The 21,169-nt window shown below is 46.2% G+C and overlaps 1 protein-coding gene across 4 annotated transcripts in view; it reads right to left on the minus strand.

The window, feature by feature from the left end:
• Positions 1–21,169, minus strand: part of LOC138784040 (uncharacterized) — a 242,957-nt gene that overhangs the window by 41,539 nt on the left and 180,249 nt on the right. For all 4 annotated transcript variants that reach the window (XM_069959482.1, XM_069959481.1, XM_069959483.1 and 1 more), the window contains one exon: positions 2,387–2,440. In XM_069959482.1, coding sequence (XP_069815583.1) covers positions 2,387–2,440 — 54 coding nt within the window. The remainder of the gene's footprint in view (positions 1–2,386; positions 2,441–21,169) is intronic.

Genomic DNA, 21,169 nt, shown 5'->3' on the forward strand with positions numbered 1-21,169 from the left:
ACACGTACAGGCAATTTGAGGAGAGTGGAGGCTTTTTACTGCCGGGTATAAAGATGGACTGGACAAAAAACAAAAACAAATTGTACTTTCTGTAAATATCTACAAATTTACCACTGATAATTAAAGGGGTACTCCACTCAAACATAACTTTTGATATGGACATGGAGAGAAAAGAGCCGCTGCAGCTCTATGGCTGTCACTAATGCCTCTCAGCTACATTTAAAAACCAACGCCAGGATGTTGGTATATAATTTGATCAAACCATATTGCCCCATGTACCACGTGCAGGTCCCCTGGTTCACATGAGTCCCTACACTAACTCAACACTGTGTCGGTCAGCGACTGCCAACCCCGCAAAGCGAGCGCAAGCAGGGAAGGGAGGCCACAGAATGGCCCTGCAACCCCAATGTCATAGGACCAAACCCAAAGGGCCCCCCCAAAACCCAGCAGGCACCACCGGCGGAGAAAGAGGTCACCAAGCAACACAAGTGTGAACATGGTTTTATCACTCACCATTGCTTCTGAAAGTAGAATGGGAAAAATAGGAGGTACTAGTCATGTGTGCACAGGTGCCTCCTGCTGATTGGGGTCACATGGGTCTTACCAGGAGGAGTGCTAACACTCAGCCTGCTGGGTTTGGGGGGGGGGGGAACTTGGGGTTTGGTCCTGTGACATTGGGGTTGCACGGCCATTCTATGGCCTCCCTTCCCTGTTTGTGCTCGCTTTACGGGGTTAGCAGTGTAGAGACCTGCATGTGGTACATGGGGCAATATGGTTTAATCAAATTATATACCAACATCCTGGCGTTGGTTTTTAAATGTAGCCGAGAGGCATTAGTGTCAGCTATAGGTGTGAGGTGCAGCCGCTCCTTTCTCTTTTTGCCTCTATAACTTTTGATATGCTGCTGCCCATGGTGAGACTAACAATTCCTTCCATACTTGTTATTACCTATTCAGTCTCCTTCCCCCAGTTCTTAGCTGCTGCTTTCTGCTAAATACAAAAAAACCTGTGTGTGATCTTTTCTCTCTGTTTCCCCCTCCTCCCCCTCCCTTCTGAGACGGCTGATGTAAACAAGTCCCTGGCAGGCTGTATCTGCAACATTGTAGCTTCCTTGTAATGCTGGGATGATTATTCAAGGTCAAGTTGCTGATGAACTCACTGTGATTACATAATTATGACATGAAATAATAGTGGTGAATATTTCATAGTCTTGGGACTATAACATGGTACAATGGTGTGGATAATACAGTGGATGACATGGATAACAGTATGACATAGGACTGAGGTTGAGACAATGAACTGGGACAATGGTGGGGATAATAAATCTGAGGGTAATAATAGAGGAAAAGCTGGAACTATGAAATGAGCTGGTGGGGACAATTTACAAGGGGTTGGAACTAAGGCGGGAGACAATAGGGTGGAATACTGCGCTGCCTTGGTTGAGGCTAAGACATGGCCGAGTGGTTGGAAACAGGATGTGAGGCCATAATGGGGACTATGACGAAGGGCAATGGTGAAGATTACAGAGGTGATGGTGGGATTATGACATGAAAAAAGTGGTGGACTAGGACATAAGACTGCAAAATGGGAGAAAGGAAAAGGACAATGACACAATGACTGTGACAGCGGTGGGCGTTGGGAATATTACACTAGATTGTGACATGGGGATGGGTTAGGGATGATGGATAGGAGGTCAAGACTGTGATGTGTTAGGGATGATGGATAGGAGGTTGGGACTGTGACACGTGTTAGGGATGATGGATAGACAGTTGGCACTGTGACGTGTGTTAGGGATGATGGACAGAAAGTCGGGACTGTGACATGTGATAGGGATGATGGATAGGAGGTCAGGACTGTGACATGTGTTAGGGATGATGGATAGATGGTCGGGACTGTGACGTCTTAGGGATGATGGATAGATGGTCGGGACTGTGACGTGTTAGGGATGATGGACAGATGGTCGGGACTGTGACGTGTTAGGGATGATGGACAGATGGTCAGGACTGTGACATGTGTTAGGGATGATGGACAGATGGTCGGGACTGACGTGTTAGGGATGATGGATAGATGGTCGGGACTGTGACATGTTAGGGATGATGGATAGATGGTCGGGACTGTGACGTGTTAGGGATGATGGATAGATGGTCGGGACTGTGACGTGTTAGGGATGATGGATAGATGGTCGGGACTGTGACGTGTTAGGGATGATGGACAGATGGTCGGGACTGTGACGTGTTAGGGATGATGGACAGATGGTCGGGACTGTGACGTGTTAGGGATGATGGATAGGAGGTCGGGACTATGACATGGAGCGGTGAGTAGTGGATAAAGACAAAAAAACCTAAGTGGTATACAGGGCCTCAGCACAACATACGTCTCCACTTACTTGTATCACTTCATCGTCTTCTTCTAGTAGCCCTTCCAAGACTTCTGTCGCCAACTGACAAAAAGAAACGGGAGGCATAAGTTTTATGTTGGGGCCAAAGGCCATAAGGTCATCGAGAAAAACCATCTTAATAATGGATACAACCTGGTCTACATAGAGAATACACAATGAATTATGCGCCGGGTCATCAATAATTGACAAGTCGCCCCCCCCCCCCCCCCCCCCCAAAAAAAAAACAAACATAAATCCAGAACTGTGAGAGACATCATCCTCCCTACATTATCCTCATCCAGAACTCTACAATATGGCAGCTCTCCTTGTTGTGTACATTGGGCTTAGCCGGGGATACAGTTGAGATGTTGATATTTTTGTGAGACCCCAGTGACCTGGTTACGGTGATACCGTCATCCTGAAGACAAGTCCATAGTCTATGAGCCGCTGCTGATAAAGTACCAAGAGGAAATCAGGAGGCTGGATGAAAACCCGTCCTGAGAATATACAATGGCTGTGGTGTGATAAGGGTCGCTATGTTGGAGCAAACAGCTCTCACTCCTATCCCGGAGGCATACGGCTTGTCCTGCAGAGGTTACGGCCGCAGGCAGCTCTGAGGCTCTCTACCAGGTCATGGAGAATCCAGGACACATTTATTTTTATAGGGGAGGACGTGTGGCCTCCTTCCGGGCCTGATGTATCATGATTTACGTGTGCTTGCACTGGGCACAGGGCATGCGCCTCCTAGTAAATTCTGCCCCTATTCTCTGGACCAGTCAGACCCCACCCATTAGTTTGTAATGATTGACACATATTCTTGCAATTGAACATGGCACCATCTGAACGTATCACACCGGTGGTGATCCCATGACCAGAACCCCTGGTAGGACCCATAGAGGTTCCCATTTTCAGTTCTGTAAAACTGTAAAAAAAAAAAACTTGCCATAGAAGCTTATTGGTAAACTGTGCAACTTTCCATAGAATAATGCCGGCTTACTGAGAGCGGAATCCATCTTCCCTGTAAAACTTTGGCGTACTGTTCCCATCTATCTAGAGGTGCCCTTTAGACTTTGTATCCCACCCAGTTGTCTTCCCCCGCTTTGCTGGCATAAGCAGAAAGGTAAAGAGAAGTCGGTGATTTATCCGCCACAGCTCGGGTTTGTTGTTGTTGTTCTCATATATTATTTATCCACCAGACATCAAAGCTGCGGAATCCCTGGATATTTAGTATTTTTTGTTAACATTTACAAATCCAAATATCACAAAATTTACGACGCGGCGGCAGCCGGATATCCAGAGTCATTACCGGGACTGCCGGTAGGTGATGGGGGGGGGGGCACACATGATGAATTTTGCCGACATTCCCGGTTAATACCGAAGCAGTATATGAATTAACAGCGGCCGTACGCAAACATTAATGGCTTCTTTTGAAGACAATTCCCCAAGACATCATTAATTTCTGTGAACTCGGAGGAGCTAATCTTTACGGTACGAGGCGGCTGGCGAGATGAGCTATTAGCGGTGAGGGTACTATGCATTTCAAACACACTATGTCATTCTACAGGAATCCGCCTGGTGGGAATTGGCTTCCATAGATATATGCACGCTAAGCATTGTGGAGGAAAGTTTCCTGCTGTTCTTTATCCCACAGGATCCAGAACCAACTTGCAGAAACTAGAAGAGTATCGGGAGAACAATATTAGTTTTCTTCTGACACGTTCGTAAAGGATCTAAGGAGGAACAATAAAGACAACAACATTACAGACTGTCTAGGACTGCAATGGATTATGGGTGACTGGACAGAACATTGTGATATTGAGTAATCACTGATGGTTTTTATGGGTCATTGACTTTCATGGTTGGTATTCCCAATAGGTGGCAGCAGAGAAAGTGCTAATTTGCATAATTTGTTTCCTAATGGGCACTGCCTCTGCTGAAAGACCCCCAAGATCTACATCAAGGGTTTCTTATCCATCCAACCAAGCAGTTCCCAAAACTGCTATCCATAGATTGGCTCCTTTTAAAGGGGAACTATCCCTATTGCACAGGAGACACTGAGGAGGAGAGTCTGTCTCTTACCTTCATCCTCGGTGCCGTTCCGGTGCAGTTAGTTGTTTGCTCCATGGTCTGGTGAGACCATTTGGAACACTGGGGTACCGTTAGCAGCACTGCCCGCCCCCCCCCCCCCCCCATAATAAAGATTCAGCCCGTCCACACCATTGATTATCACTAGAAAGGCCATATGCCCAATGGAAGTGGGCAGTGCTCCTGATGGTCTTACCAGAGCGCGGCGTAGAGGACTTACTGCACCAAAAAGGTGCAGAGGAGGAAGGTAAGAGACATAGCATCCCCCTCGCTGTCTCCTGTGCAGCAGGTTAAATTCATCCAACCTGCTGATAGTTCCCCTTTAAGCTTCGGGAAAGGATGGCCAATCTCTGATCTCTGCCCAGGGAATTTTCTGGGTACCTATCTCTTTTTGGAATTGCCTTATAATGTTATGTACCCTTGTGCATTATTTATGTGGCACGCTGCTATGGGGTGGGGGGTCTTGGCAAAGAGCATGTAGTCAGACTTTTAAGAAGTAGCGGATTCTGATGTTTTAACGTTTTTATATGGGTCAGACATGGATTTGATTGGTTTTGAGGTCTCCGTGCTTAAATCCTTGACGATCTTTAGAACGTGTATGGAGAAGCACGGGGCTGAGTGCTTCACTGTTCAGCTAGTTTAACTTTCCCATCTTGATACAGACGAGCTTCATGGTATGTGACGGATATCACAGAGAGCTAGGGAGTGAAGAGCACAACTCTTGGCTTATTTCAGAGACTGGTGGGGGTCGGAAAACCTGGATCACAACCAATAAAACCTTTGACTTGTCAAGTTTTCACATATAACATTTGAAGGGAAACGGTCACTGATTTTATGCTACCCGAAAAAAATCCTTGGTACTCATCTGTTATGTGGATAAACTTTCTTTCTAGTTTTATTAGGCAACAAAGTGCACGACTAACCTCCTGGTGGTCCCTTACTCATAGATGTCGGGGGCGCACTAGGAACGCATAGGTCTAGGCACTCAGGTTAGTCATGCACTTAGTCATGCTGTTGGATTTATAAATGCTTAATAACACTGGAAATAAATTTTATCCTCTAAGCTGCTTGATCCATTTGCTTCTACTACTTTTTGCTGAAACGGAGTGGGGTTCGGTGCAAACTACATGGAGGGAGCGGTGAGCTGGCATTTGTATTTTCTTCACTCAAGATCCTTTGTTCAGTGTTTAAATACCGGTGGCCAAAAAAGTTGGATGCATCCCTATGGAGTCCAGGAAAACATAGACAAAGCCATAAGACATAGGCTGTATCCACCAGGACTCCCTAAGGCAGCATCCAACTTCTTCAGCCACTGGTATCTAAATGCCGAACCAGTATGCTCGAGTGGCGCTGATCTCTACTCTTCACCCATCCTGTATGTCTACCAGCATAAGGAAACTGAGGCAAACATGGCTGACTTCTGTGCAGCCGGTCTCTTCCGGTACATTACACTCCTCTTTGTGCCTTTCCATCGGTTGTGGAAAGTCCTTTCTGCCCACAGTTTGGTAAATGGAGCCTGCCCATATTTACTAGCATACACAATGCATTCTTTAGGGTTAATGGAGAAATATTTCGAGCCTACAATCAAGGATGACAGTAATTCGTAGCGCAAACCTTTACCTGCTAATGGACTTCAGAAAACCACTTAGCGAACATTAGCCGATGGCTAAAGCGCGGCTGATTACATGCTTACTCCATGCTAAAGTATATTAAAGTTCAGGCTTAAGGTTAATTGTGTCTATTTCTTAAGAAGTTTTTAAAGACATGGAGGAGATCAGAAAGTAATATAGAAATGTGCACAAACACGGACATTACGTCAAAGGCATCAAAAACATGTGTGAGCAAAATGTACATTAAAGGGGAACTATCAGCAGGTTAGAACAAGGATGAAGGTATGCTGTGCCGTTCCTGTGCGGTTAGCTGTGAAATCCTCTGCCCGGTAAGCTGTTAGGAGCACTGGGGATGGGGCTACTGTCCCCGAGCCCCGATCTGGCAAGCCTCCTCCACTGAAAATCATTAGGGGGAGTGGGCCAGGTGGGGACGGATCGCTAGGAGGATGCACATTTGAGGTGGTAGAATTTAATAACATAAGAACCATGAACTCACCTGCCACCGATCCACAAGCAGTGCCACTCTGATGGTGACGGTTATTCTGCTCAGAGTTCCCTGTCCTCCGTCCCAACACATAGAAAGGACCCAGTATCTAATCACTGGCAGAGACAGGTGACCACTGCGACTTCTGCCTAGAACCCATCCAAAGGTCTCCTTGTACTGTAGTACTCATGCTTAGTAACATTAGAAAACGTTCACCTACAAATGTTCCATACCGTCTATACAACGGATAGATATTGGAACCTTTAATTTAATTTTCAAGGTGTCTCAAAGGTTCTAGCAACTCTAAAAGGGAAATTCGGGTTGCAGAAGTTTACTGCAACTCCCTTTTCAATGAAGCTGACCTGCAATACCAGACACAACCGATGACCAATTTCTAAACAGCAGCCATGTTTTTCTAATCCTATACAGGTGGAGTGAACGTGTAGTTTTTGCCCATAGGGAAGGCACTCCATTCCCTAGGCCTTCTAACGAAGATCCAGCCCAGGGCATGCCAACAAAGAAGAAAGACGGAGAGAGAGGTGCAGCAGGCCTTGGGCACGGATGCTCTAGGCCTTGCGTCTTTGACACCCTGTCTTGCCACGCTCCTAGAATTACAGTAGTCACCCGAATACCGGCCCCGGACCAAGCATGGATTGAGAAGAACTACTGAATGGTGCTGGATATTTAGGAGCGGTGTTGGGGGATACAGATTCGCTTTAAAGGGTACAGGCACCCTATTTTTTTCAAGAGCTGGGGAAGGAGGTGGCTGCACATAAAATGCTCCAATGCTGGGGGTCCGCTATACTCCACTATGGTTCCCAGTCCCTCAGGTCTGGTCTTCCTGGTCTGAGCAGGAACCCAGGTCGTGACATGTCAGCCCTGCTAGGCCAGTCAGCAACCGAGGTGGGACCCTGCTACCTCCGCTGACCGACTGAAACATCACAACCAGGGTCCCCACTAAGACCAGGAAGTGGCTGGGAGACCAGGAACTAAAGCGGCCGATGCCGAACTTCTTCTTTAAGACATAAATTTGCTAATAAACACTAACAAAATAACTAATATTACAATATAAGACTAACAGAAATAAGAACGAGATAGCAGTTCACGGTTTAATTGTTCACAATTCCACATTCAACATTTGTTTATTTTTGAGAAATATTTGAAATCGTCTTCTTTCTCTTTCATTCTGAATTTCTGTACTGATGTAAGACGACTATTTCTTCTCTCCTATAAAGCCGCGCACAAAGAATTACCTCTGACCCACACGGCTGTGTCATGGGTCTGCGGCGATAACCAATTGATCATCTCAGAAGAATTATTGATTTTCAAGTAATTGCCAACCTGTGTTGCTTTAACTTTTCACGCGAGGCACAAAGGTGATACATTTATGCTCCACACATGACAGTGCTTGGCTGAGGTTGAAATTTTATAACAAGATTGATAGACTTATTATCCAGGCCAAGATATTGAGAGTGAGGGGGGGGAAAAAGGATGAATAAAAAGGTTAAAGCTTTTATCCATCATAATGGAAATGAATCAAAGCAACAACATATTTCCACCATAAATCTTCTAAGAAAAAAAAAAGTTTCAAAAGTTTTCAAAAATACTGTGTAGTTTAACACCTTAAACATAACTGCGGTATTAAGAATGATAAGGGTCATCAAACTGGAAAAAAAATCATTAAAAATAAAGCAAATAAAAAAACAAAACCTTAATTATCGGCGTTGAACGTTAAATATTCGGCCCTGTGGTCCAAAGCAATTTAATAAACAAAAGGATCTTGTCTTCCCCGTATACAGTCGACAAGAGGCGATTTCTTGGGAGGAACTACACCCAGGCTGAGCTGTATTATTAATACTGTCAGCAGGGACTGTGGTTACTCCGCTAGTACAGTCATGGCCAAAAGTTTTGAGAATGACACAAATCTTATATTTTCCCATGATCCTCTGCCCTCTGGTTTTTCTGTGTGTTTGTCAGATGTTTTTATCACATACAGAAATATAATTGCAATCATATTCTGAGTAACAGAAGCTTATACTGACAGACTGAGTTACTGCAGCAAGTCTATAATATTTGCAGTGTTGCGGCTTCTTCTTCAGGACCTCTGCAATTCTCCCCGGCTGCTCTCATACAACTTCTGGACCAAATCCTGACTGATAGTCGTCCATTCTTGCACAATCAATGCTTGAATTTTGTCAGAATTTGTTGGTTTTTGTTTGTCCACCCGTCTCTTTATTATTGACCACAAGTTCTCAATGGGATTAAGATCTGGGGAGTTTCCAGGCCATGGACCCAAAATCTCTATGTTTTGTTCCCTGAGCCATTTAGTTATCAGCTTTGCTTTATGGCAAGGTGCTCCATCATGCTGGAAAAGGCATTGTTGGTGGCCAAACTGGTCATGGATGGTTGGGAGAAGTTGCTCTTGGAGGACATTCTGGTCCCATTCTATATTCATGGCCGTGTTTTTAGGCAAGACCGTGAGAGAGCCGATTCCCTTGGCTGAGAAGCAACCCCACACATGAATGGTTTCAGGATGCCGGTTACAGTTGGCATGAGACAAGACTGGTGGTAGCGCTCACCTCGTCTTCTCCCAATAAGCTGTTTTCCAGATGTCCCAAACAATCGGAAAGGGGATTTATCAGAGACAATGACTTTCCCCCAGTCCTCAGCAGTCCACTCCCTGGACTTTTCCCCCAGTCCTCAGCAGTCCGCTCCCTGGACCTTTCCCCCAGTCCTCAGCAGTCCACTCCCTGGACCTTTCCCCCAGTCCTCAGCAGTCCGCTCCCTGTACCTTTCCCCCAGTCCTCAGCAGCCCACTCCCTGGACCTCTTGCAGAATATCAGTCTGTTCCTGATGTTTTTCTGGAGAGAAGTGGCATCTTTGCTGCCCTCCCTGAGACCAGGCCTTGCTCCAAGAGTCTCCACAGTCTCACAGTGCAGATGCCCTCACACCTGCCTGCTGCCATTCCTGAGCAAGCTCTGCACTGCTGGTAGCCCCATCCCGCAGCTGAAACACTTTTAAGAGACGGTCCTGGTGCTTGCTGGTCTTTCTTGGGCAGCCTGGAGCCTTTTTGGCAACAATGGAACCTCTCTCCTTGAAGTTCTTGATGATGTGATAGATTTTTGACTGAGGTGCAATCTTTCTAGCTGCGATACTCTTCCCTGTTCGGCCATTTTTGTGCAGTGCAATGATGACAGCACGTGTTTCTTTAGAGATAACCATGGTAACAGAAGAGAAACAATGATGCCAAGCACCAGCCTCCTTTTAAAGTGTCCAGTGGTGTCATTCTTACTTTATCATGACAGATTGATCTTCAGCCCTGTGCTCATCAACACCCACACCTGTGTTAATAAAGCAATCACTGAAAAGATGTTAGCTGGCCCTTTTAAAGGGGTTATCCAGCACTACAAAAACATGGCCACTTTTCCCCCTTTCTTGTTTCCAGTTCAGGTGTTGTTTGCAATAAAGCTCCATTTACTTCAATGAAACTGAGTTTAAAACCCCACCCAATCTGGAGACAAGAGAGGGGCAAAAGTGACCATGTTTTTGTAGCTGGATAACCCCTTTAAGGCAGGGCTGCAAAGATGTTGAAATGTGTTTTGGGGGGATAAAGTTCATTTTCTAGGCAAATATTGACTTTGCAAGTAATTGCTGTTAAGCTGATCCCTCTGTATAACATTCTGGAGTATATGCAAATTGCATCATTCTCAAAACTTTTGGCCATGACTATAGATGGAGGAGAAGAAAGGACGTCATAAACCGTTGAACTACATAGCAGAAGATTTTTTTGCAGGCAAGGAACATCAGTAAAACCGCAACACTTGTGCCGCCGTGTGTAGACACCAAGGGAGGCATTTATCAACATCGATGTACCACTACACCAGTCCTTAAAAAAAGGCCACCCTTTTTTCCCTGGCTGGATTTACTTATAGGTGCATGCCTCTTAGTACGGCTGACTGGCCCGGTGTGGGCATTGCGCAAAAATATACACCTGCTCTGAAGGTGCCCGGTTTTGTAAACCTTCATAAACCAGCCATGGCCTCATCCCTGCCTTGTGGCCCCCCCCCCTCCCTCAGTTGAGCGGGGGATATGGCAGGTGTAACACCTCACTAGAGAGAATACCTCTTACTAATGCAATGGAGCCTGTCAATTTTTGGTGGACCGTCAATAGTGGGGACCCTATTACATGCAACAAATATTGGCCGATATCACTCTGTATAATGGGGCCAGAGAGCGGCCAATGAACATGCAAACAGTAATAGAGGACGTGTCGCCAATGAATGATGGAAGGATCATCCTGGGGAAGTCTCGAAGACAAGGCTGAGCATCCCAGGTGATAGCTTACCATCTGGAAAAAGTAACAGTCCTTAGACTGATCCTGCATGTGAGGTTCACTAATGGGTGGACTGGAATTAAGCTGCTTGTGCAGTCAGGGACACTAAGAGGTCATTCACGCGCTACATAATTCACGGAACCTAAACAGCATCAAGCTCCGCGAAGATTTAAATACTTCCGGCTCTTCTGGCATCATATCAATACATGATGCCGGGAAGTCTGAGAGTCCATCCCAAAGCTTCATGTTCCATAGGGTCCGTGGATTACAGAATGTGTGAATGACCCCTGTGTACAGCCCAGACCAGCAGGGTTGTTCCACAAGCGATCAATAGACGGATTCAATCCCGCATTGCCACTGAGTAACGATTAACAAATCATCTGCCGATAAGTAGTTAAGACTTCACATTTTCAGCAGTAGACGGTGATCATAAAGCAAAGTGCTTTCTCCCAAACTCCCTGACATGTGTCACAACAGGCAGGTTATCTTGTGGGAACATTTTTAAGCAAAAATACCGAAGATGCGTAATAAGAATCTCGAGCTAATGAGTTGAGAGTGGCTTAAACCATTTTATTATGATTGGACTGTCAAAAAACGCTTCACTCTCGGGTTACAACCTCCCGAGCATCTGTCGAGAGGAAAGCAATTAGTTTTCCCTAGGTCTAAAGTCAAATACATTGTCTCCGAGTGTAGTTTTAAAGAAAAGCAAAAACAGCTTTCTGCTGGGTAATTTAAATGACTGACCATTCAATTTACGACCGTCCGCCGCCATCAAATTCAGCTGGAACTTAATAATAGCGCATTTTATGTGACACTGATGACAATTACAATCTATGGTTACGCTAGTCACCCTTTGGTCCATGAAAAGATGACACAATTAATTACAACTGTTTGCCATTTGTCAAGCTTAACTTGGCAGGCGAAGAAGCTCAAAGGTATCGGTGGATGGACAAGAAGCATTGACCGCGCTCCAATCTTGAGGACCGGAGATAATAAAAACGAGGTTAAAATGGTTTGTGCTCTCCACTCTTAGAACCTGTAAAATATGGAGGAAGGAGGGGGAGCAATGGCCTATTACACACCGCAACCTATAATACCAGAATATAACTCCAAAATCCAGACGTCAAGTTTCCATAGAGCTTCTGAACACCCGATGTTTGACTGCCGAGGGCACCAACGCATGGTGACTTGTCAATGAATGATACTTGAAGAGACATCTTAGATGGTTGACATCTACTTGAGTGATCACCCGGTTAGCTAACACTGAAGGACTCCACTGGGTCTTGAACTTGAGGACTAGATAGAACTCGTTTCATTATAAATAATGGAGTCTCAGACAGCTCTTCCTCTTTAGAGACGTAGCCAGCCCCATCTTGGTCTCTAAGATATTGTACTGTACTTGAGAGATATTACGTCTTGCACAAACGTAACAGTATTTCCCCTCAGTTACTGGCCTTAAAGGGGTACTCTGGCAAAAAATCTTGTTCTTTCAACTCAACTGGTGTGAGAAAGTTATATAGATTTATAGTTTACTTCTATGTAAAAATTTCCAGTCTTCCAGTACTTATCAGCTGCTAAATGTCCTGCAGCAGCTGATAAAAACTGGAAGACTGGAGAGAATTTTGGTGAACTACCCCTTTAATACATTTTATATTAAACAATAAATCCCTCTTCCGCTGCCGTCTATAACCTGCAGTTGCATATAACAAGGACGGAAAATGTTAAGGTGATGGCTGCATCCGGAGCGCTGGTGGTGCAGTGATTATTTCAATATTTATGGCGGCGGTAATAACAACTTTCTTGTATAATACAGGTAATATTATCTAAGAATGGATGATTTCTGAACAAAAGGAATAACTGCTGGCTCCCCTCCCCCGCTGCATAACGAAGCATTTTATTTTTTTATTTGGAGTGGGAAATAATGCTGGGGCTCTAAGATGACAATCTGTCGGAAAACGCACCATCGGCAGTCTTCAGGTCGGAGCGTTGAGGGGATTTATCCGCAGCTCGGTCCCCGGTGCCCTCATTAAACCTGCACCTGGAGTTGGGACAAGTGGCTGGATCCTTTGTGTCCGCTCCATTGTAGCATCTGAGGTCATCGAGTAGCGACCTGAACCTACCCCCCACCCCCCCGGAGATTAACCTCTGCCGCCCTACAATAACTCATTATAAGAGAGTCGGATCACATGACCACCCAACCCTCTATGTTTCGTGACAATGAATTACAACTAATGACCGGCAAAGGACTGGAGATCGAAGTCACAAAACTCTTCACTCCAAAAAGTCAATAGGAGCAGAACTGCAATAAAGCCACAGGATTGAGGATGGAGCTGTAATTCTGTAGGGCTTCAGAGCTGAAATCTCCCAGCAGTCTTTGCTGGCTTAGTGCCTGAGAAGGGCCGGCCCTGATGGTTTACATTCTAGGAAAAACTAACGGTAAGGTTATTAGAGGTTTATCCCAAGATTGTAACGCATGAGCTGCCCTCATAGGTATTGGATTGGTCTGACCGACGGGACCACCACGGATTATGAGAACAGTATTAGAGGAAACAATTAGCTATCTACAGTCCCACCGTGAGCAGAACTCCCAATCATCACTCTATCCATATGGGGACCCCATCTCTCATCACCAAGTGGAGTCTCGGTTTTCTTCCACTTTCCATGTGAATGCCTCACTACATGTCCAGGGCCCTCAGGGGTTCCATTCCTGGAGGTCTAGGATGAATCGTGTGCATGGCCACTAGTTCCATCATCTTCCTGCAATCCTGGTTCCCACATATAAGAGCAGTAAAACCTCTTCACAGTGTTAAGCCGAGTTGGGGAACTCTTCGGGTTCGGCCATGTTCTCAGTACCAGAACGTTCAGCATTTGACTCCCAGCCTTAGGGCTGCAACCAACTTCTCCTGACACTGGGAGTCAAATGCCGAACAATCGAGTTTGGAGAACATTGTCGAACCCGAAAAGTTCCACAACTCCACTCGACACTACTTCTTCTTCTATAGCTCCTAATTGCCCAGGCAGAAGTGAGTGATCCCCGCTCTATACAGGTCCTTCTGGCATGGAGAGTGGGAGAACATGGTTACGGGGACCAGTCTCATACTGGAGAGGGCCTGCGATGAAGCACAACCATGTGCACAAATGTAGACGAGAAAGAAATAATTGCAGATGGTGAATTATATACAACAGGCGGCATTGCTTTATATTACTTGATGACTTTTTATTACTTTGCAGAGTTGAGGAACTATCCCTTTAAATCTCTATGAGCTGGAGAATAGCCTTTGAACTTTTAGTGGAGTCCTGGACTGTTCTTTCCTGTACAGAGGGGTTAGCGCTGCCTCAGGGAGGAGAAGGAAATGTAATAACTAAAGCCTGTTAACTCCGGGTCACTGGGACAAATTCTCATGCAATTACTTTTTTTTTTTTTTTTGCAAAACCGTGCTCGGATAGGAATTACTACTACTTCTTGAGCAGATAAATGTTCTGGATTGGTAAAGGTTCTGGATCAGTAATTATTCTGGACTGGTAAATGTTCTGGATTGGTAAAGGTTCTGGACCAGTAAATGTTCTGGATCAGTAAATATCATGGACCAGTAAATGTTCTGGATTCGTAAAGGTTCTGGATTTTTGGACAGTAAGAGGAAATTTAACTAACACTCCTTGTAACCGATGATTTCTTCAGACTCGTCTGGACCAGTGATCCCCAATGTGTGGCTCTATAGCTGCTGGGAAATCAGCATACAGGCAGTGAAGTTTTGCAATGTCTGGAAGCTGGCAAGTTGTAGACCACTGTTCTAGACTATTCTAGAGCTTGGGCTTCTAAAAGTGTTGCATACAGTGCTGTACCTCCATAGCAGACAGCTTACACAAGTGATGCGGTGCAGACAGTGCCCCAACGTTCCTAACACTTTTATTTGTCTCCACATCCTTGTGTGTGCGGGTCCTGAGATCCTTCAGCCGCATTCTTCTATATAATAGATAGACTGGAGGAGGAGAAGGACAATGGAGGTGACATGATGAAGAAGCCAGCACAAGACATGGGGAAGGAACAGGGGCACCAGGGGGCACAGCTGGCACAATACACTGGGCAGAGCACAAAGTAAAGTACAAGGGCCCCCAGCAGGCACAGCACACATGGGGCACAATGGACGGGATACTGCAGGCAGAGCAGACATGGGGCACAGTGGACGGGGCACTGCAGGCACAGCACACATGGGGCACAATGGACGGGATACTGCAGGCACAGCACACATGGGGCACAATGGACGGGATACTGCAGGCACAGCACACATGGGGCACAATGGACGGGATACTGCAGGCAGAGCAGACATGGGGCACAGTGGACGGGGCACTGCAGGCACAGCACACATGGGGCACAATGGACAGGATACTGCAGGCACAGCACACATGGGGCACAATGGACGGGATACTGCAGGCACAGCACACATGGGGCACAATGGACGGGATACTGCAGGCACAGCACACATGGGGCACAATGGACGGGATACTGCAGGCACAGCACACATGGGGCACAATGAACGGGACACTGCAGGCACCGCACACATGGGGCACAATGGACGGGACACTGCAGGCACAGCACACATGGGGCACAATGGACAGGACACTGCAGGCACAGCACACATGGGGCACAATGGACAGGACACTGCAGGCACAGCACACATGGGGCATAAGGACAGGACACTGCAGGCACAGCACACATGGGGCACAATGGACAGGACACTGCAGGCACAGCACACATGGGGCACAATGGACGGGATACCGCAGGCACAGAAGACATGGGGCACAGTGGATGGGGCACTGCAGGCACAGCACACATGGGGCACAATGGACGGGATACTGCAGGCACAGCACACATGGGGCACAATGGACGGGATACTGCAGGCACAGCACACATGGGGCACATTGGATGGGATACTGCAGGCACAGCACACATGGGGCACAATGAACGGGACACTGCAGGCACAGCACACATGGGGCACAATGGACGGGATACTGCAGGCACAGCACACATGGGGCACAGTGGACGGGACACTGCAGGCACAGCACACATGGGGCATATGGACGGGACACTGCAGGCACAGCACACATGGGGCACAGTGGACGGGACACTGCAGGCACAGCACACATGGGGCACAATGGACGGGACACTGCAGGCACAGCACACATGGGGCACAATGGACGGGACACTGCAGGCACAGCACACATGGGGCACAATTGACAGGACAATGCAGGCACAGCACACATGCGGCACAATGGAAGGGACACTGCAGGCACAGCACACATGGGGCACAATGGAAGGGACATTGCAGGCACAGCATACATGGGGCACAATGGATGTGACACTGCAGGCACAACACACATGGGGCACAATGGACAGGACACTGCAGGCACAGCACACATGGGGCACAATGGACGGGACACTGCAGGCACAATGGACGGGACACTGCAGGCACCACAGGGGCTATGACATTAGGGACATTAGCCAGAAAAATGATGGAGGGAACAAGACAGAAGCCGCTCTGAGTAATATAAAAGTTACAGGGTTCCCCTCTGCCTGCCTGTTCTCGGGGTGATAGGTAGCTCGGGCTGATCACCAGCCATGATGGATGCTTTGCCACATGCCAGTACATTCTACACTATCAGATGCTGGATGGAAGGATTTTCCCGATATAATATTATGGATCCCTGCACAGTGGTAGATAGATTCACCGCCGTGTCTGCCCGTTCCTGCTCAGTGAGATTGGCTTAACATCAATGGACATGCTGCTAAGTATAAGGATGAAGTAACAGCGGCTCTCCCGCAGATAGCGGCTCTCCCGGCAGATAGCGGCAGCCCACCTGTAACATACTCCAGGCCTCCCTCACAGATCCTCCTCATCTACATGGCGGATTGTATACCACAAACTGGTTTCCTAGCATCATGTTGTGCATGTGCGGCTCATCGCCCGAGGCAGCGAGACTGATCAAACATCTCCTTAAAGGGATAAACTGATTAGGGATATCTCACTTTGCAGCAGCGTAAACACAACATAAAAAACAATCCTCATGTCCTAAAAGAAGTTTACAGTTGTGGAAAACACAAGGAAGCGATTCCCGAGGATGGAGGACGCCAAAACATTGGGGAGGTGACTCCATGAATTCTGGCACCCAGACCTCTCCTAACCCCCTATCTATTCTAATGGTATCATGTATTATATAGGCTGCAGCACTAGTGACACAGACAGCTTCCCCAGTATAATGTCTATTCTAATGGTAACATGTATTATATAGACATCAGGGGAGGCTGCAGCACTAGTGACACAGACAGCTCCCCCCAGTGTAATGTCTATTCTAATGGTAACATGTATTATATAGACATCAGGGGAGGCTGCAGCACTAGTGACACAGGCAGCTCCCCCCAGTGTAATGTCTATTCTAATGGTAACATGTATTATATAGACATCAGGGGAGGCTGCAGCACTAGTGACACAGACAGCTCCCCCCAGTGTAATGTCTATTCTAATGGTAACATGTATTATATAGACATCAGGGGAGGCTGCAGCACTAGTGACACAGACAGCTCCCCCCAGTGTAATGTCTATTCTAATGGTAACATGTATTATATAGACATCAGGGGAGGCTGCAGCACTAGTGACACAGGCAGCTCCCCCAGTGTAATGTCTATTCTAATGGTAAAATGTATTATATAGACATCAGGGGAGGCTGCAGCACTAGTGACACAGGCAGCTCCCCCCAGTTTAATTTCTATTCTAAAGGTAACATGTAATATATAGACATCAGGGGAGGCTGCAGCACTAGTGACACAGACAGCTCCCCCCAGTGTAATGTCTATTCTAATGGTAACATGTAATATATAGACATCAGGGGAGGCTGCAGCACTAGATACACAGACAGCTCCCCCAGTGTAATGTCTATTCTAATGGTAACATGTATTATATAGACATCAGGGGAGGCTGCAGCACTAGTAACACAGACAGCTTCCCCCAGTGTAATTTCTATACTAAAGGTAAAATGTAATATATAGACATTAGGGGAGGCTGCAGCACTAGTAACACAGACAGCTTCCCCAGTGTAATGCATAATCTAATGTAACATGTAATATATAGACATCGGGGGCAGCTCAGAATCTGCATGCTATGATATTTAATTATGCTGGGATCAGGGCTTTTGAAGCCCCGCAACTCCCAATACTATGAAACTGCTATATAAGTGGACTAGCTCTGCAGCCCAGAGACCTACTATTGTATTGTTAGGCAGTGAGGCATAAGGCTTCTCTATAATCTGGTCCTGTCCCCACTATAATAAGTAATATGGCTGTCCAGGCATGATGGGAATTGTAGTTTTGCGAAAGCAAGAGGGCTGATGGTTCCCCATCCCTAATCTAGAAGATGGCGGGGTGTAGTGTGCACAAGGCCTTAAGGAAGGGAATTGCTGTGACAAAGCGTCTCCTCATCTTTATCTCTGTTACAGGAGAGCTCTCTGGAAGTCGACATTAATCTGGTTCCTGTGCTGAGCTTCACCGCCTATCGAGAACCCATCCAATCTGCTTCTCACTAAATTCTAATACCTCAGCCATGTTATTATCATCCTCTTCCTCGGTGTAGGAAATAACCATTCCCCTCGATGTTCTCTCCTAAGTACAGACCATTGCAGTGCCAATAACTTCCAGGTGATTTTTCCATTACTAGATGCTCCTCTAATGATAAATGGCGGGCCTAGAGACAACCCGGGAGAGCTGGAGATTGCTGCGAGGGTCCTGGAAGGTGTAATGGAGGAAGACGGCTATACACAGAAGACATATAAATATATTATATATACACATACACATATATATGTATTAATAGGGTACTCCAGAGCAAAAAATTGCAGAATTGCAGGGGTGCCAATACTTTTGGCAAGCACTGTATAAGGCAGACATGTCCTGCAGGAAGTGGTGTATTCTCTCCAGTCTGACACAGTGCTCTCTGCTGCCACCTCTGTCCATGTCAGGAACTGTCCAGAGCAGGAGAGGTTTTCTATGGGGATTTGCTGCTGCTCTGGACAGTTCCTGACATGGACAGTGGTGGCAGCAGAGAGCACTGTGTCAGATTGGAGAGAATACACCACTTCCTGCAGGACATGCAGCAGCTAAAAAGTACTGGAAGAATGGAGATTTTTTTTGCTGTCAAGCCACGCTGGGAGTTGTAGTTTTTCAACAGGTACGACTTGGAGATCATCATCGCCCTGAAGCCTGGATCTTCATAATGGGAGTCAGTACCTTCCAAGTGTTCTGACTATTGGACTCGCAGGGGGTAAGGGAGGTAAAGCTATAAAGTACATAGCCCGAAGATAATGAACAGCTAATTATTGATATTGTCCGTGACTCCGGGTTGCGAGCGTCTGCCTCCACAATGTAACGCGTGCGCCGCACTCCTATAGAAGAACATTCACAATGACCTGCCGAGGCGAAACTGGATTTGAGCCAAGATTTCATCACTAATGCATAGCGTGTAGCAAATAATCTGTCTCCCCTGGCGATGTTTTCCCTCTGTTCAATTTAAATTGAGGTTCAAGGTCCCGTGTACTATATTTAAACTCAATATATTGCAGATAGATCTGATGTTTAATTTGGTAATCGCATAATAAGGTGAAGCTTACCTCCCTATGCAATCCTAGAGGCGAGATCGTAACCGCTCCGATACATGACAGATGATGAACCAATTTCAGGGAGGAAAAAAAAAAAAAAAAAAGCCATTTCCAACAACACACACACGGCGGGGAGCTAACACGGGGGATAAAGGAAAACATAAGGAGGGGAGCGTAATCCAGTTATAATGTGCCGTGTGCCGCTCCTCCAGATAAAAGAAGCCGGCAGGAGACGGTGCAGCCCGAGCACGAGCAGCTTTATTGTAGCAAACAGGTATCCGCCAGCCGGGATTGTGGTCGCCATTATTGCGGTTTTGTTTTTAGACCATTTTACGGCTTAAAGGGGCAATACTATGGCTCACTGCTATCCCTCAAGCTGTGATCATATCCTCAAAGAGACTCTGTCAGTAAGATTATACAGTTCTATATCAGGGTAGTATATACTAGTGACAGAGAAGATGATCAGGATGATGGATCACTTACATTGTTCTGTGCACCTGATCCAGAGATCTCCTCCTGAATAACATGGACAATAAGCAATCCTCTCCATTATGTGCATGAGCTCAGTAGTCCTGGATATTCATGAGAAGCAGAAAACTCCACCCACCAGCTGCTGATTGGCAGTTATCTATCCATGCTCTGTATAGGAAGTCACCTATCAATCAACAGCTGGAGGGCGGGGGGAGGGGTGTGGCAAGAATTCTATTCTCCTGCATATTAGGAGAACGGCTGAACATAAAGATGGAAGTAATACACCGATTGGTCCAGCATTTATAGCACTAGTTTATGCTGCTCTCACTTAAATTGTCAAAGTTGTTTCATTTTTATATATATATATATATATATATATATATATATATATATTTATTTTTTATTTATTTTTTTGCAGAAATCAAGAGTACCGGTGATTTTAAGAAACTTTGTAATTGGGTTTATTAGGCAAATATGCCATTATCTGCATTCAGAAAGACTTTTCCCAGGTCCCCCCCCCCTCCTTTTTCTCATTCACTGCTTATTATCAGGAAATCTCGACTCTTTTACAGTCAAGCCCTGTCTAATCTATGGAGAGGGGAGGGGGCAGGAGGGAGATTATTCGGCAGCAGAAAGCAGAGAACAAAGGATTACACAGCAGGACCTGTGTGAAAGCCAGTATTCAGAGGTCAGAGATGTCAGTGCTGACTTCAGAGGAGATAGCCCGGTGATGTAGCTGTAAATTAACTCTTTGTTGTCCTGTTTTAGTTCCTCGTCTCTCTCCACCCCTCTCCTCACCACAGAGAACAATGAAGACAGGGGGGAGAGCTTCAAACTGCTTTTTCATGATAAAAATGCATTTTTTGGCTAATAAACCCAATTACAGTTTCCTAAAACCGCCTGGACTATTGATTTCTGCAAAAAAAAATAAAAATAAAACAACAGTATCACTTCAAGGCCTCATATATCTAGTGACAGATTTCCTTTAACCCGTGGCTGCGGCGTTTAAGTGTTAATGGAAGGGGGAGTTCCCTGTCACTTACTGATCGGGCCGATTGTTAAAACGGACCGCCAGAGGTCTCTCACCTGCCTCCGTGCGGTCCGATCGGCGCTCTGGTCATTGAGCCTGCACAGGCAGGCTCAATGAGCAGAGCACCGATATCATT

The sequence above is a fragment of the Dendropsophus ebraccatus genome, chromosome 2, assembly GCF_027789765.1.
Source record: "Dendropsophus ebraccatus isolate aDenEbr1 chromosome 2, aDenEbr1.pat, whole genome shotgun sequence".
In the NCBI taxonomy this organism is placed as follows: domain Eukaryota; kingdom Metazoa; phylum Chordata; class Amphibia; order Anura; family Hylidae; genus Dendropsophus; species Dendropsophus ebraccatus.